Here is an 18,186-nt window from a genome sequence, read left to right as displayed (position 1 = left end):
AATAGTGGTTTTCTTTTTGAATGCTTTTAAGAAATGTCTGTCTGAGCTGGGATAGCACATTACAGACGGGGCTGGCTGGGACCTGGACCCTAGGCCTAGTCCCGATGGGGCTGAGAGCAGAGAACAATGGATAGGCTGACCATCTCCTTTATCATCTAAAGTGGGGCACTTCTGAGAGTGAAAGAGTTATTAACAATAGACATCCAGGACAGCAGGAGACACTGGGGCAGGTGGTCACCCTCCCCACAGGAGGCGTGGGAGCAGGTGGCCCAGCTTGGCCATGGCTGCCCCTGTGGAGGTATGGGCAGGGGGTTGGCAGTAGGTGGAAAGCAGAGAAGCAGGAAAGGCAGTCAGCTCCGGCCCCAGGCCTTGAGAGCAGAGCTCTGACCCAGTAAGAGCTGGGGTCAGCGATGTGCTGGCTTGTAGCAGCTCCTGAGGCCTGACAGTTAAGTTTTCAGGAATTTCACAAGCCAGTTTTTACATCATTGATAGCTTGAAATTGGCCAAGGTGGCGGTATTCACCCCCCACCATGCTTGTTATCCATTTACCAGCACACTATTGATGATGATGATGATGATGAGAGCTTAGAGAAGGGAACTGGGAGCAAAGTCAGAGTGGGACCTTGGGCTAGATCTGTCCCATGATTGCAGCAAAGTTGAACCCGAGGATGTTAGGTGGTTCCTGCTGTGGGCATTAAAAGCCTCCAGACCAGAGAGGGGTCAGGAATGACAGTGTCTATGTCAGGGACTAAATGATTTCCATATCTTCCATCTCTGATATAGAAATCAATTTCCTACCATCCTTGCTCATTCTGCTCCAGCCATCCTGGCCTCCTTAATATTCCTCTAAAATGAGAAGCGCATTTCCATCTCAGGAACTTTTTGCTTGATGTTCCCTCTGCCTGGGAGACCTCCTGCAGACACCTGCCGCACTCCCTCTGTCTTTCCACTGGGTCTCTGCTCAGGAGTCCCCTCCACAGACAAGCCTTCCCTGGTTTGCTGTCTAAAGTTGGTCCCCCTACACTCTCCATTCCCCCATCTTGTTTTTCTTTATAACAGTTAGCGGTACCTGATATTATATCACATATTTCTTTTTCTATAGTCTGTATCCCCAGTGGACACCCTGGTGGCGTGGTGATTAAGTACTACGGCTGCTAACCAAAGAGGTCAGCAGTTCAAATCTGCCAGGCACTCCTTGGAAACTCTGTGGGGCAGTTCTACTCTGTCCTCTAGGGTCACTATGAGTTGGAATCGACTCGATGGCAGTGGGTTTTTGGGTATCCCCAATAGATTGAAGCCTCATGAGGACAGGAACTTTGATTTGCTGTATAGCTGCAGGTAGAACAGAGCCTGGTATATAGCAGGCACTGCATAAATATGTGTTAATGAATGAAAGAATATGTCACACCTGCCAAATCCAATCCAATGGTGGTAGTTCCCTGGAGAATGATGTTGAGATTGCTTCTGGGGCCCCATCCAAGAGCAGTAGGAAGGAATGCTGTTTGCAGAGAGCATTAGTAGCCATTTCTGATCTAGGTCATCGATAGCCCTTTTAGTTACTAAAAAGAAAATTTAGGGAAGGTCTAATTGTATGTAGAATGTGATTGAGTTATGTGTAAGATCTCCTAGCCCTTTGAAAGCTTACATTTTTCATTCATTTACTCATTCATTCATTCATTTGGTGGCTGTTTATTGAGGATCACTATAAATGAGATACAGTGGTGAGGGCTGGTGATTCATTGGTGAATACAACTGTTCCCTGGCTTCATGTGGCTGTCAGTGTGGTGAGGATTCAGGTATTATATAAATGGTTATGAATTAGGAGGCACCCACGGGAGAAAAAAGAGCATGGTGCGTTGAAGAGAGAAGCCAAGCAGAGGAAACTAATTTAGATGAGGGAGTAGGGTGGGCAGGGAAGGTACCATCTGAGCTTGCCAGGAAGGGAGAAGAGGTGAGTACCTCCTGGCAGAGGGAAGGACATGTTCTCAGGCCCCAAGGTAAGAAAGTCCTGGCTGATGTGAGGGACTGAGAGGAGGCCAATGCCATTGCAGCACAGGGCCTTGGGCAAGGGGCCTGAGGCTGAGGCGGGAGACACAACTCATGCAGGGCCTTATCAACCACCTCAGGATTTTCAGTGTTATCCCAGGTTTTAAAAGTCAGTAAACATTCATTCATATGTAGAGGACATACTGAGAACAGAATTAAAAACTGTAAAGAAATACAGAATTAGACAGTAGAGAACTTACATTCTGTAAATAAAGGACTGTCCACATTCAGGGTGGCTACTGATAAGAAATTTACCTGTCAGCACAGGTAGGAATGAAGAGACTAGCTAGCTCCTTTTCTTTCCCTTTTATTTATTTATTTTTGTATCTTAAAAAAACACAGATTTATTTTCTTATGTTATTCCTGGAGGTTAGAAGTCCAAAATCAGTATCACTGAGTTCAGGTCAAGGCATCAGCACGGCTAGTTCCTTCTAGAGGCTTTCAAGGAAGAATTTGTTGGCTTGCCTCTTTTTTTCAGCTTCTAATAGACACCTGGAAACCCTGGTGGTGCAGTGGTTAAGAGCTATGGCTGCTAACCAAAAGGTCGGCAGTTCGAATCCACCAGGCGCTCCTTGGAAACTGTATGGGACAGTTCTGCTCTGACCTATGGGGTCGCTATAAGCCGAAATTGGCTCCACGGCAACAGGTTAAGTAGGCACCTACATTCTTCCGTGGCTCATGACCCTGTCCTCACATCACTTTAACCTCTTGGTTAGCTCCTTTTCTTCATGTGCACACACAAAGTCCCCCTCTTGGCTCTAGGCTGCAGTAGATCTTAGCAACCCCCAGGGATGTTTTCAGTTCCATTGGTAAATGGCTTGACACTCAAGGGTAAATGTGCTTATGGGCAGGGGTGAGGATAAATGTGCAGCAGCATAGAACCCCTCAGGTCCTGGCTCAATGCAAATGGTACGTGTGTCCCTCTCTGCTCTCTCAGGCCCCTCCTGGGGGCCATCCCAGCTGGGAATGAGAACAGTGGGATGGATTCAACTGCATCTTTAGCTTCTCTTCCTCATCACTTCTCTAGCTCCAGAGGCTTCCACCCTTGCCCAGCTATTGACTGGTGGTGCCACTTTGCACATTGTTAGACTTCTCTGTGTATCTGAGCCTTTTGAAATTAAAGGTGACTAGAAGGGTGTGAGGGGTCCCTGGTTGGGGTTAAGTGCTGGACTACTAGCTGAAAGGTTGGCGGTTCGAACTCACCCAGAGGTACCTTGGAAGACAAGTCTGGGGATCTGCTTCCAAAATGTCATAGCCTTGAAAACCCTATGGGGCACAGTTCTACTCTGCAACACACGGGGTTGCCATGAGTTGGAATCCACCTAATGGCAATTAGTAGCAGGGTGTGAAGGCCTGGCAATCTATTTCTGAAAATGTTTTAATGTCCACATTAAAACTGTATGGATCACAATGGTCAGATCTATAACAGATCATTGTGCACAGGGTTGCCATGAGTCAGGGACTGACTCAACAGCAGCTAACGACAGTAACAAAAGAAGGGCGTGATGCTAATCCTCAGTCCAGCCCTATCTCAAGATGAATGAGATGCCATAAATAATAACAGCTGAACTTCGGTTATCCACAGTGACTGCAGAAGGAGCAGAGAAAAGTATGAATAAATTAAAAAAGGCGAGTAATCTGAATTAGTTTCTGCTTAGCTCTGGGGTGTAACCAGGGACTCAGGCTCATAGCTGGGGCCTGTGCTCCAGCTCTAAGCCTAGACCGACTCTCCTTGGCTGGCCTTTCTTGCCAGCTGCTGGGAGAGGTCCTCTTAGGTCACGGCCGATGAATGACTCACGGATAATCAAGATTATATTGTTTATAATCTTATAAACATGTTAGTAAAATTTTCTGTGCCTCCTTTTCTGTATCTGTAAAATGGGGACAGTCATACATATGCTGTCCATGTTAGATATCACTCTTGCCTTCGTTGCCTGCTCCCCAGGAAGGCACATGATTTCAATACAGGAAGGAAACAAATCCGTCCTCAGACCACACTGCTGTGCCCCTCTGAAGGGGAGAGACTGAGGGAGACAAAAGGGGAAAAAGAAGTATGAAAAGAAGGAATCTCAATAAGCCCCTTAGACTGTGACAACGAGGCCAAGTAAGCCTTTATGAGAACCACATTTAAGCCCTGGAATAAAAAGTAAGAGCAGCATTCTTTAAAAATTATTTATGATTTTAAGCACATGAAAGGCATATCGTGTACCCAGGGAGGGCATAATGGGGACCAGCTGGCTAACATGTGTCTCACCATTTCTAGGGATGTTCCTAATTCTCTGATGTCCAAGAATAACAGCATGAACGATGCCATTGATGATTGTATTAGTAATAATAAAGAAGATGGGGTGCCTTCCTGGATCCTGCTGAATGCCAGGGAACCCAGGCTGCTGGGTGTTGATGGGGGCTGAAAGGGGAGCTCTAGCCTACTCCCTTCCAAGGGGCAGATGGTAGAGCCCCTCCAAGGATCGCACCCTGGGTGAGGAGTCAGGAAACCTGGGTTCCAGGTTTGGTTTTACTACGGACTCAAGAAATTCCCTCACCTCTCAAAGTCTCAGTTTTCTCCTCTGTAAAATAAAAAAGCTAATATTACCAGGACAGTGGTGGCTCAGTGGTAGAATTCTTGCCTTCCATGCAGGAAACCAGGGTTCAATTCCCAGCTAGGCACCACCTGTCTGTCAGTGGAGGGTTGTGTGTTGCTGTCATACTGAACAGGTTTCAGTGGAGCTTCCAGACTAAGAGAGACTAGAAAGAAAGGCCTGGTGACCTGTTTCTGAAAATCAGCCAATGAAAATCCTATAGATCACAATGGCCTGATCCCATTGTGCAATGAGTCACCATGAGTCAGGAGCTAACTCCACGGCAGCTAACAACAACAACACTATCTGGTAGGCCCACGTGGACTCCGGATGAAATGATGCCCGTGGAAGTGCTGGATACACTGTAAAGCATCCTGTAAGGGTAGGGGTCATCTTTGTACTTCTCCAGGACTTGGCACAATGGACCACCAAGCTCAGGATCTGGGATCTTAGAAGGTGCCTAGAAATATTTGTGCCGTGAGCAAATGCTTTTTTCTCATTAAACGTTTAAAGCCATAGAATGTTACACTTGGAAATACCTTAAAAGCTATTGAGTCGTTTATGGTTTGTTAGGTGGATCTGGAACAGTATTCAGTCTAAGGTTAATTATCTCCCACTACTAATCAAGGCCTTCTAGAGTACTCTATCTAATACCCTGTGAATTATGTGATTTTCCAGTCTCACTGGTGGGAATCGGTGCTATTTCCAATCCTTTCAAATGGTTCTTTCTCTAGTTTCTGGTAGTTTCTTCACACACAATTGCTAAATACTCAGGGGGTACCTTCTGCAGATCTCTGGGGTTGTGTTCATCTCTTTCTCTCCTCTCAGATAGTCTGTCCTTTGATCTCCCCAGACTTTGAGCTCTGTCTCCTTGACTCAGGGAGTATACCAGGCTCCCCCTTCCTCCTTCCTGTACTGTGGGTTGGAACCTCTCTTGAGGCAGTGAGCTGGGGCAACTGCAGGACTTAGTCCCTCAGGGATCACTGGCTTGAAAACCATCGTTTCAGGTATTCTCTTTGGGTGCTTTGTTGTTTCAGGTGGAAGGGTAAATCTGGTTCCTGTTCTTTCATCATAATGGGAAGTAGTGGTTCCCCATCTTTTGCAACGAACAATCTGAGAGGGGTGGTGATTTGTCCCTCAAGGTCACACAATGTGTTCGTGTCAGCAAGGACTAGGGCCTTTCATTCAGTAAACATTATTGTGTTCCTCCTGCGTGCTAGGCCCCGTAGCTATAGAGGTGAACAGGACATGGTTCCTGCTCCCCAGAAGTCCACAGTCTGGTGGGGAAACAGATACGTATACCAAGAATTAGAGAAGAGTATGATAAATTTTATGACGCAGATATTCATCCACAGGGCACCCAGGAAGCATCGCAGGAAGGGAATGGACAAGGAAAGTTGGCATTTGAGCCTAGTACTAAAAAAAAAAAAAAAAAAATTTTTTTTTTTTTTTTTAGTGAAGATGAGGTAGGAGATATCCAGGTGAAAAAGGAGGGTGAGATTTCAGAAGCAGGTATAGCATGTACGAAGGCATGGAGGTAAGGAGCAGATCCTCCTTACCTTCTTTTTCTTCTAAGCCTAGTGTCCATGGTATGACACCACAGGCCCATCCACAGGTATTTTTTTGTGGATTCATGTCTGCCCCCATCCCCCATAGAGTCCCTGAAGCCTGGGGCTCTTCATGGGAAATCTCTTTCCAGCTTAAGTCTATAGTGTTTCAACCTAAGGATCTTCGTTGTAGGGTCTTGTTTAGGGCTGTGGAGCTGGGTGTTACCATGAGGTTTCTGGTGGGACTCTGGTCTTCTATAGCTTTTGCATTTTTCCTGGAGGCAGCTGACGGAGATTACTTTCAGTGATTTGGAGCATCTCCTGTCAACAAACAGTCAAAATTTACCCCAGCCCCATTCCTTGTCCCTCTAGAGACATACCGTGGGAGCCTACTCCTTTTAACCCATTCTCTAAGTGAACCCTACCAGATCCTTTGCCAAGATGGGACTCAGGAGCTGCCTGAAGGTTTTCTGCCAGGACAAGGCCCTGAGATAATTGCACGGTTATAAATTTGCACCTACTGAATACAGGCGTTGCTGGCCCTCACCAGGGTGAGGGTCAGGAGAGGAAGACTTCCAGCCAGACAGGGCCTTTAGACTTTTGACTTCATTCCCCCTTCTGTTTTCTGTCCACCAAATCCTGTTATAACTGTTCTGATCTCAGTCTGGGCTCCTCCAGTGGCGGCAACTGCTCCCATCAGCGCTGGTTTCCCAGAGATTTATTATTCATTTGGAATATTTTGAACATTATCCTACCTTCAAGGAAATTATGGGCTAAAGGGGCAGCCAACCATTAATTAAATAATTGCCCAGATAAATGTCAACTTATAACTGTGATACATGCTATGAAGGATAGAACTGTGAGGCCATGAAATACTGTGAAGGAGGGACTTGACCTTGTCTGGAAGCCAGAAAAGACTTCCCCCAGGAAAGTGACAATGGAGTGAGACCTCAAGTGTGAAGAGAAGTTGGTGAAAAGGGAAGGAGGAGATGAAGAGTGTAGAGAGTGCAGCATGTTGAAAGAATTGACAAAGGGTCAGTGGCTGGATACTGTTAGCAAGGGGCTGTGAGACAAGATAAATGTGGACGCTTCTGCAGGGTCTCATGGCCTGTGTTAAGAATCTTGGTCTTTATCATAAGAACAGTGGGTAAGGCTTTCTAGTAGATATTTGTTCCAGAAACATCCCTCTGGCTCCAGTGCGGAGACTGAATTGGAGGTAAGCAAGAGTAGAGTTGCCCATGATGAATGTATGTGCTGTCACTGAACTGTACGTGTGAAGATTGTTGAAATGGCAGGGATTTTCCTACCTATCTATTAAAAAAATATAATTAAAAAATTAAATTATTTAATTAGAACATTAAATTATTTAATTAGAAAATTAAATTTAAAAAGTGTACGGTTGCCAGATAAAGTACAGGATGCCCAGTTAAATTTGAATATCAGATAAACAGTGAATAATTTTTTAGTATAAACATGTCCCAAATATTGTGTGGGACATATTTATACTAAAAATTATTTACTATTTAGTATAAGTATAATTTCTTAGTTTAAGTGTGTCCCAAATAGTGCATGGGACATAATTATATTAAACAAGTTGTTAGTTGTTTATCTGAAATTCAAATTTAACTGGACACCCTATATTTTTGTTAAATCTGGCAACCCTAGGTAAGAGAAGATGTGGGGAGACCAGTTATTATTGAAGTTGAAGGTTCCCTAGATGAGAGTGCCAGAAGTGCAGATGGAGAGGAGTGGACAAAGAAGAAGTACCCTTGGTTTTTCCAACTCTGCCATTCCAAGGCATCTGGAGGACAGGATCCATCAGCTTCCCTCCTACTCCGAAGCTTTAATTGCCACGCACATGTGTGTTCAAAGACACATGGTTACGGATGCAGGGCATGTGCCTGGTCAAAGCCTGAACTAGATGACCTATGAGACATGGCTACTGGGGCAGTGTGAAGGGTCACCTTTCTACCCCAGGCCCTCCAGGCCCTGACATGCCTGAGGGGTAAACTCTGCATTGCAGTGACTGATGTGTGTGAAAGAGAATGGTGAAGAGCCTTTTGATAATACAGGCAATATTGTAAGTTTGCACATTGTTTTTTCCCAGGAGAATGCATGTCTTAGCAAATGAAACAATAGAACAAAGCAGTCAAAAACACCACCGGCTTTGCCCAAGGGTTCAAATACCAACAATCATTAGCTGAGTCTATACTCTGTATGATCTTGGCTGAGATACTTAACTCCTCTTGATTCTGCAGCATATCCTTTTTTTTTTTTTAATTTTTAAATTTTCTTTTGTTTGTTCCCCAACATAGAGAAAATTAGAGAGAACAGTATAACCAACTCCCGTATAACCATTAGCCAGATTTGATCGTTGTTAACATTTTGCCATATTTCATTTGTCTGGTTTTTGCTTAAATGTGTTAAACTATAGTAAAGAGGACAATATGCCATTTTATCCCTAATATTTTCATACACTTTTCTAAAATTAAGAACATTTTCTGGAAAATCCTGAATACCATTTTCATACCCAATAAAATGGAAAATAAGTCCTCATTATCTTTAAATGTCATATCTGTATTCAAATTCAATCACTGTTCCCAAAAATGATATAGCTGGTATATTCACAACAGTGTCCGTATTGTATTAAGAACCATGCCTAGATTGAATTCATAGTCTTTGAGGTTACTGAAAATATCAGAGCTTTGGGGAGAAGAATGGATTATCCTGGATGTAAATATCCTAACTTGTTAAATATGGAAGAATCAAGTAGGCAGAGATTGGAGAAACCCCTGAAACTATGGCCCCCGGACACACTGTTAACCCAGAACCAAAACCATTCCTGAAGCCCACTCTTCAGACAAAGGTTAGACAGGACTATAAGACAAAAAATAACACACAAGAGGAGTGTGCTGCTTAGTTCAATCAAATATAGGAGACCAAAAGGGCAGCTCCTGTTCAAAACCAGGATGAGAAAGCAGGAAGGGGCAGGAACTGGTAGAATAGACACAGGGAGCATGGAGTGGAAAGGGGGAGTGTGCTGTCACATTGTGGGGATTGCAACTGTCACAAAACAATATGTATATAAATTTTTGAATGAGACATTAACTTGAGCTGTAAACTTTCAACTAATGCAAAATAAAAAGAAATACTAATAATATATATATTAAAAAAAAGAATAAGCAGTCAAGAAAATTAGGTACTTTTGCATAGCCATTACTAATACTTTGGGGGAAAAAAAAACCAAACCTTTTCTAAAGGAAGCTGTAGGAAGACTTATGGAATGTGCAGTATATCCTTAAGATTAGCACTGATATATACCCAGATCCAGGCACATAGTAAATGCTTAATAAATGTATATTCTGCTCGAAAGAATGATCCCCTTGTTTCAGAAAGCTAGCGCATTCTTCTTCTTCTTACCCAACCTCACTCAATTATCTTCTTGATTCACAGCTTTGGTTTTGTCACTGTCCAGACTGTTCCCTGACTTCCCATTCCGCGTGCGGCAGGATCTCCATGCCTGGTCTTAGTCTGCCTTTCTGCCATCCCTGTCACTATCCCCTGCCCCGCATTAGAACTCCGTGCTCCGAAGAAACCAAACCACTTAACCTTCCTTAAACTCAGCCTGAACTTCTCTACTTTTTTGTTTGCCTGAGATTTCTGTTGGTATCTGCTGAAGCCTTATTCATAAAAATATTTATGAAACAATGTTAAGAGAAAAAAGTGGCATACAAAATTGTATATATAGTATGTTCAAAACAAAATAAAGCATGTGTAGAAAACAAAATAAATGCCCATCTCTAGGGAAAGGGCTAAACAAATTAGAATCCATGTCTAAATACTAGGCATCCATTAAAGTTGCTGTATATGAACTGACCTGGAAGGATAGCTATGATATATTGCTAAGGGAAAGAAGCAAATTATAGAACAAAATCACACATACGTTTAAAAAGTGATTGACTTATATAGTATGGCAAGAGCTGGGATAAGATACACCCTAAATTGTTACTAGAGGTTTCCTCTGGAGAGGAGAGTGGGATTGGGTTGAAAGTAGGAAGAAGTTCTTAATTCAGTTAATACACTTACCCGGTTTTCATTTGATAGTTAACTAGAATTGTGTTAGTTTTGTAATTAAAAATTAAATTAACATGCATAGGAAAAAGATTAGAAGAAAGAAGTTGGTTATGCTTCAGTTATTATTTTGGGGAGGTAATTATTTTTTTCCTCCTACTTATTTTATTAAAGAACAAAGTGACAACAACAAAAGGTTACCTTTATTTTAAAGTTCAGCTGACCTGCTACTTCTTCCATGAAACTTTGTTCTTATTCTGCAACTGGATGAGCTGTCTTCTTTCTCTGAACTCTCAGAGCACTTTGTATACCTTTTGTAGCATTTATCTCAGTCTGCTTTATTAGTATTTCTGCACATGCCTTATTGCCCTTCTAGATTTAAGCAACTTGCAGATATCACGACAGAGACAAAAGCAGGCTTTTGAGTCAGGAGATCTGGATGTTGGCTCTTGTTCTGGTTATCTTTTGCAGCATGACATATTGCCCCAAACTTAGTAGCTTAAAACAATAATCATTTTATTATGTCTCATGATTTATCGCTCAGGAATTTGAGCAGAGCTGGGCTGGGTGATTTTTCTGCTCTACGTGGCGTTGACTGGAATCTCTTGGTGATATTTAGCTTGTATCTGGGCTGGTCAGGAAGGTCTAAGGAGCCTTCACTCCAGGACTGACAACTGGCAGGCAGCTGGAAGGCTGGTGGGCTCAGCTAAGCTCCTTTCCCTCTCTGAGTGGTCTCCGGAGCTCTCCGTGGGCTTCTTCTACAGAGCAGTTCAGGGCTGCAAGAGACCAAAGCAGTAGCTATGTCCATCCTCTTCAAGGCTGGGCCTGGAACTGGCACAGTGTCACTTCCACTGTGCTATACTGTTCAAGCTCACCCACACTCAACGGGAGGGACAGATGGCACGACTTGAGAGGAGAATTTGTGTCAAAAAGTTTGCGCCCTTCTTTAATCCACACGACTTTGCTATTATGAAGTATAACTTCATGCGTCAATAAGTGTTAATTACTGTCTCGGTCCCAGCTGCAGGCCTTACCCAAGGCAGCGCCACTACCAGTTGCTGTTGAGTTGGTTTTAACTCATGGTGACCCTACATGTGTTAGAACAGAACTGAGCTCCACAAGGTTTTCGATGGCTGAAATTATGGAAGTAGGTCACCAGGCCATTTTTCTTACACACCTCTGGGTGGACTTGCACCTCTGAGTGGACTCAAACCTTCAGCCTTTTGGTTAGCAGCTGTCCTAGTTATCTAGTGCTGCTATAACAGAAATAACACAAGTGGGTGGCTTTAACAAACAAATTTATTTTCTCTCAGTTTAGAAGGCTAAAAATCTGAATTCAGGGTGCCGGCTCTAGAGGAAGGCTTTCTCTTTGTTGGCTTTGGAGGAAGGTCCTGTCTCTTCAGCTTCTGCTCCTGGGCAATATTCATGTGGCTTGGCATCTCTCTTCACTTGCTTGTTAATCTCTTTTATATCTCATCATAACAAAGACAGCCGCCAAGCGCGGTAACAGTTTGTACCATCCAGGGACTCCTTCCCTAAGGCAGATAGATACTCATTAAATATTTAATATTTTGAAGGAAAACTCATTAAAACACAGATATTTCCTAAGAGAAACACTCCAGGAAAGTGATACTGGATGTACATAGAGCATGGTTGAGTTGTAAATTACAGTCTTTGGATTAGGTTGACATGAGTTAAATCTAGCCTTTGCTACCCAGTTGCTCTCTGTACGACCTCTGTTGGCCCAGTTCACCTTTCTCGGCCTTAAATTTCTCATAACACAGTCATGGTATTACCTGCCCAGCTGTGTTGCTGTGAGCATTAGAGCTAATATGTGTAAAGCTCTTGGCATAGTAACTGGCACATAGCTTCTCTTAAGATGATATAACAAAGCCATATGGAAAGTTTGGATTCCTTGCCTGTTTCTCTTCACTGGTCACATCCATTAGCACATATAATTGAGAGAGGGTTCACGGCCCATCTCTTCGTGAAAACAATGGGGGAAAGGGAAGACTCCTACTTCTTGTTTCTTCAGATCTTCTCCTCTCTCCGGAGTGTCCCCTTCCAGAGACTCTGTGCCCCTTACAGCTTGGGTTGGGAAGTCATTTTTCTCTGAGCGTTGAGTGTGGCCTCCTTGTCAGACCTGTGGCTTTGCCTTTCATAGATGTATGAGATCAAAGCAGATGGCAGCATTGCAAAGAAGTTCAATGAGATTCTGCAGAAGCTGAGCTCACCCCTGCAGCCCAGAGTCCCAGAGCACAGCAACAACAGGATGAAAAACCTCTCCTATCCATTCTCCAGGGAGAAAATGTACCTGTGAGTACTGAAGCTGCTGGGGTTGGGATGGGGGAGAGGATATGGAGAAAAAATGCGAGAACCATCCGGCACCTCAGCCCTGGGTCTCACAAGTGGGTGTCCGGATGCCTGGGAGAGGGAAGACGAAACATGTTCTTATGACGAAATGTTCCCTGTGTCTGCTTTGTGATTTCCCCTCCCCTTTGGACATTTATTCAGTAGCTTATGGGAAAACCGGTAATTTAACCATTTTGCATGGTGGATGGAGAATCAGGGAGCAGCCAGCCATAAAATTTAGGACTCTGTAAGAAAATCCCCTGTAGGGATAACATTCAGCCCAGTTTCCAGTCTAATAGGGCTCCAACATGGTGCGATAAAAGTGGATGAAGTTTTTGTGTTTCTGTATTCTCAGCTGCTGACCCTGCCATCCCTTTGTTCCAATGGGAGAGGGAATACAAGCTCTTTACAAGGAATGGCCATTTGGGAAACATTTCAACAAGGGAGCCATGGCAGGGAGTTTAGGAGATGCGAGACTGAGCATTATGTAATTCTGCTTTAGGACCTAATGAGAAAATAAGTAACTAACAGGAGTGATAAGAGAATTGAGAGAGACAGGGAAAGTATGGGACATGGAAAGGCAGAGAAGATATAAGGATATGTTCCTTTGGTAGATGGCATTCATGGGGTAGCATTTCTGCTGTTTATTTGAGAATATCTGCTATCTATCTTTACCAGGTTAGATAGTAACTCTGTATACACACGTATATATGCTGCTCCTTTAGCCTGTAGTCCCTCATTGAATCTTTACACCCTCAGACCTTGTGAGGTGGCCAGCCAGATGTAACTATCTCTCTGTTACTGAGAGGAAACCAGGGTCCTGGGTCTGACATGTTAACCTCTGGTTTGCTGTCCTTTCTGCCACCCTGTGCTTCTTCCCTTCCCTGCCTTCGTTCATGCCAGTGCTGGTATCTGAGCTGCCGCCATGTAGCTTCTGCTGTCCTTCAGGTCCAGCTCGCAAGCACCTTCTTTTGGAAGAATCTTTCATTCTTTCCAACCAAAAGTATGCTCTCCATCCTCTGCCTGGTCATAATAATGACCTTCACATTACCATATTCTACTTTGCATTAGTTACTTGCAGACACGCATACCCTTGTGACTGGTGGCTCCTGGGGAGCTGGGAGCACGTTTTATTCATCTGTGTACCCTCCAGCACAGTGACCTAGGCACAGTAAACATTCCGCAAGAGTGTTTTTTTTTTTTTTTTTAAGTGAAAGATCAATGTATGAGGTTTAGAGTGTACGTGGGTCTTGCATAATTACCAGTATGGTATCTAATTGGTGTGACAACATTAAATAAAATTTTGAAAAAAAATTCATATTCCCAACACCCTGACTTTTTGTTTTTCCTGTCTTTGTCTATGCATAGACATATTTTTTTTGTGCATACTTTCATTTTTAAAACTTAACATCCTAGTAAGATATTTTTCTGTATGTCTATGAAGTTTTCATAATTATAATTAACAAGAGTTGCATGTTAACCTATCACAGATTTTGGAAATGCAGTGTATCTCTATAAGCTTTATTACAAATGACTTCGTAATGAACATTTGTATTTATATAACTTTTCCTTTTGTTATTTATTCTCAATGATAAATTTATGTGGCAAATTGTCACAATTATTGGATCAAAGAGTATAACCATTGTGAATGTGTGTATATCTTATACATCTTGCTATGTTGCTTTCAGAAAGGTTGTACGGTACCAATTTATACAATCACCAGTGGTGTTTGTGTGAGATTCACCAGAACTTTACCAGCATTGGGTATTACCATTTTTCTGCTGTGGTTTTTAAATAGAAGTCTAGATCCAGTAGGTAGAAGTTTTCCCCAGGAACCAGGGGTAGGAATAATCATATTTGCCATGTTGAGGCTTCACCTTCTTTCATTCTTAGTTTGGTGGTTAGTACAAGATTTTGCTGAGGCATTCTCCCTAAAGTATAATGAATAAGTTCTCATGAAACTAAAAATTGGATGAAACTCAGAGGACATTAGCCATTCCATTTTTTCTTTTTTAAATCTCCTCATCCCAAATTTTCCCAAAAAGTTTAAAAGTCTTTGTGCTTCCATAGACAACTGAATATCTAATTGCCTTCTGAGATTGTTCCATCCTGAAATAGGATTCTTCAAAAGAGCTCTAGACCTTCTTCACCACTATAGTGAACTCTAAGGCACAAATTTTTGGTGTCACGGAAGCACTCTTTCGTGGTCTTTTGGGCTCCAGATAGAAGGATTCTTGGTTTGATATGGGCATGGGGTGATAGGTGTCTCGGGACAGGGGTAATGAAAGGAGTTTACCGTCTGCTTTCTTGGTGTCTCCAGGTACAACATCCAGGATAAGGACACTTTCTTTGATAATGCCACCCGTAGCCGCATTGTAAGTAAACAGGTGTGGGGGGCTGGCGCGGGGGAGGGGGGGAAGCTGAGCACCCAGTTTGGCAAGGCATTCTCCTGGCCCTCCTTGCTACCTCCCATCACTATTTGTTTACAGTTGCCTAGCAACTGAGAGATGTATCCAAGAGCTGCCCGACCCCGGTAGCAAAAGAAACAGCAAACAATCAGCCTTCGCTCAGGGCTGGAGGAGAGTGTCTTCTCTTTATGGGTTCCCCATTAAAGCCCTTCTTAGAATCACAAAAACAGGGAATGTCAGAGCTGGTGGGGTCTTTAAACCCAACAGGTAACCTCCATTGGTTTACAGCTGAGGAAAATGAGGCTCTGAGAAGCAATGAATTGACAGCATTTATATAGATTGTTAGTGTTCCAATGAGCACTAGAACCAGTCCTGTTGATTGCTGGGTCCCTGGGATTCTTTATGCATTTTTTCTTTCACCCCCAAAGGAGCCATGTGCATTTATATCACAGGGAGTACTAGAGCTTACCAATTTATCCAAGAATAAAAAAGATCAGCCCATTCAATAGAAAGTCAAAATTCATGACCATAGCCTTTCTTCTCCAAAATCTTAACTAATGACTTCAAGTTTTTTAATTCTGTGGGATGATTGATTCTAATGAAAATCTGTATCTGGCCTGTGCCTCTCTGGCCCCAACCTGAGCAGGAGGGTGTATCTCTTCATGGATCAGTTTATTTTCTACCATCCTAGACGTCATTCCACCTATGGGCAGAGGAGAGAAAGAGGGGCCCAAGGAATGTTAGAAACTTCTCATGCCCTCAGTGGGAAACACAGGAGTGTGTTTCCATTGATTTCTAGGAAAGAAATTACATTCCACCAGGAGGAGGAATAAGGGTTTGATAACTAGAAGGACTTCCAAGCCAAGAAGGTGATAAGAGAGGATAAGAAGGATAATTAACAAGGGACAGATGACTAAGGGAAGCTACAGAACATTTTCCAGGCACACTGAAAACACGGCCTTAACTCTTTGCTTGTAGGTTGCACAAAAAGACATCCCAGGTCCCTTAGCCTAGCATTTTAGGAAAGTTTAAAATAGCATATGATTTCTTTTCCCTTCCTATGAAAAAAAGAGCATAAACTTCCCATTTGCTTGGTTGATGCTATTACAAGCCATTTAAGTCTCACCGTGGCTTGGGTCCCATGTCTGTGGGAGAGTTATAGAGTGTTGTGGAGATTAACCGATAATTGCCAAGTGCCCGTAAAATAATACAATGCCATATAAATGCTGTTCCTAATTATTATTGCTGTTGAATTAATGCACCGTATTATAAGCAGAACTAAACACTCTCGGGCCCCATTCTGCTGGAAGTTATTTATTCAGCGTTCCCTTCAGGTCTGTGGCTACAATATGGGAGTGTGAATGATGATGGAGTAACATCTCTTGTTCAGCTCTCCTCCTGGAAGGTTCTTCCTTCCTTTCATGCCCTTTTCCCAGCCTACCCCACACTGTGAGTTTTGTCCTGGGGTTTACTCTGCCCTGAGGTTTTAAAAGTCTGAGGACCTTGCCTATCTCTGTAAATACCCTCCCTGTGCCCTGTGCTTTGTGGGTGTCTGAGCAGTCCAGCTGCTTGTCCAGAGCAGACTTCCTTGCCACCTGGCACAGGATGTAAACCTCCTTGGGACCCACCAGGAGGTTACCAGTTGACCAGCAGGTTTATACTAACCCACCTATGTCCCTATCACCTCTGCAAGGAGTGCTCTCGGCATCGCTCCTTCCTGTGTGAGAACCGGAGTCCCCTGAAAACCCACAGGGGTGGAGACGAGGAGTGGGGCTTGGAGGCCTCTTCAGGCACATGCATGTAGGTGTGCGGTAGTCACTGAGCCCACCTTGTGCCAGTAGCTTGCTGCAAGCTGTGGAGTCTCAGAGGAAGTGTAGGACATGCTGTGATTGGGGAGGCAAGATTGGAACTCAGAAAAGAACAGAAAAATAATAAAACCAATAACCAACATGTGGACAGTCCATTTCCAATTACAAAAACTGGCTTATGCATTGTATTACTGGTTCTGCAAAGCAGCTCTGTGCCAGTGCTGTTACAGACAAGGAAACAGACCCACAGAGAGCTTGTACAGGGCCCCTCTTCTAGGAACCAGGGCTAGCACCGGATTTGTCTGACTCCACATCTTATGCTTTCCCTGCTGCCTCATGCCTCTCCCATCAGAAGGAACCCAGGCTAGTGCGGACAGCATTTCTCCTTGTAGCCCTCTCCCAAGCACCTTGTTGAGGAGGGCTCCCCTTCCTTGAGGTTTCCCATGTGGGAGCCAGGCACTGTTCCCTGCACCAACCGAGGTGCTTCCATCCTAGCCCTCAAGAGGGCTGCGTGGGTCTGTGACTGGCTGGTGTATGTTTTCCTTCCTGTAACTGCGGTCATTTTATAGTCTTTTATTTATTTATTTTCCAGGGTGTGGTGAAGGAGGGGAATGTGTGAGAGGGGGTTAAACTCTTTGTTTCCTCACAGTACTCAGGTTTGAATGGATATGACGTGCAGTACATGAGCTCGGCACATGCTTGGCTTCCCCCTCACTCAAAATGCATCCAGGCGCCTTGTCCATCCACCGCCCGCTGCCCCACAGGCTGCAGTGACGCACGGTGGTCAAGGCGTTCACAGCTCTGCTGTCGTCCCGTTTTAGGTGCACGAGATTCTGAAGCGCACAACCTGTTCCCGAGCCAACAACACGATGGGTAAGGACCCTTCCCCCATCGGTGGGCAGAGTGCTGACAGAGTGCCAAGGGAGCCAGGGCTGTCCTTTCAACAGCTCACTTGGTGGGCAGCAAGGAACAAAGTGAACACCCCACATGGTGGCGGCTGCTTTAGCTTAGGCTGAGAAAGTCTGCCTTGTCTTCCAAGAGCAGAGAACACCCCATTCCTGGATGTGTGTGGTAGGGGCTGCTTCCCAGGCTGCTGCAACTTCTCGACACCTTCATCCCAGGCCTCTTGCCTTTTCTCTCACTTCCTGCTGCTACCTACATACCTTTCACCCAACCCTGATATTCAGCAGCACCTCTCGTCAGAATCTCCAAAAATTTTTAATCATCGCCTAAAACATGGTAGGTTTTTATTTTATTTATTAAGGGAAGGCACCTGAGAGGTCCTTTAGTCCAATTTTTTTTTTCTTCAACTTTATGTGTGAAGGAACTGACACCCAGAGAAGGTGACTGGCTTGTCTGAGGCCACACAGTGAGT

At 44.0% G+C, this 18,186-nt stretch overlaps 1 protein-coding gene across 1 annotated transcript in view; it reads left to right on the top strand.

Annotated features, from left to right (window-relative positions):
- Positions 1-18,186, top strand: part of ANO2 (anoctamin 2) — a 377,551-nt gene that overhangs the window by 87,135 nt on the left and 272,230 nt on the right. Inside the window, exons 4-6 of the mRNA XM_049882253.1 lie at positions 12,408-12,559; positions 14,916-14,970; positions 17,633-17,684. Of these exons, the coding sequence (XP_049738210.1) occupies positions 12,408-12,559; positions 14,916-14,970; positions 17,633-17,684 (259 nt within the window). The remainder of the gene's footprint in view (positions 1-12,407; positions 12,560-14,915; positions 14,971-17,632; positions 17,685-18,186) is intronic.

The sequence above is a fragment of the Elephas maximus genome, chromosome 4 (assembly GCF_024166365.1).
Source record: "Elephas maximus indicus isolate mEleMax1 chromosome 4, mEleMax1 primary haplotype, whole genome shotgun sequence".
Lineage (NCBI taxonomy): Eukaryota > Metazoa > Chordata > Mammalia > Proboscidea > Elephantidae > Elephas > Elephas maximus.
Note: the sequence above shows the minus strand (reverse complement) of the source record. Positions and strands in the feature narration are given on the sequence as shown.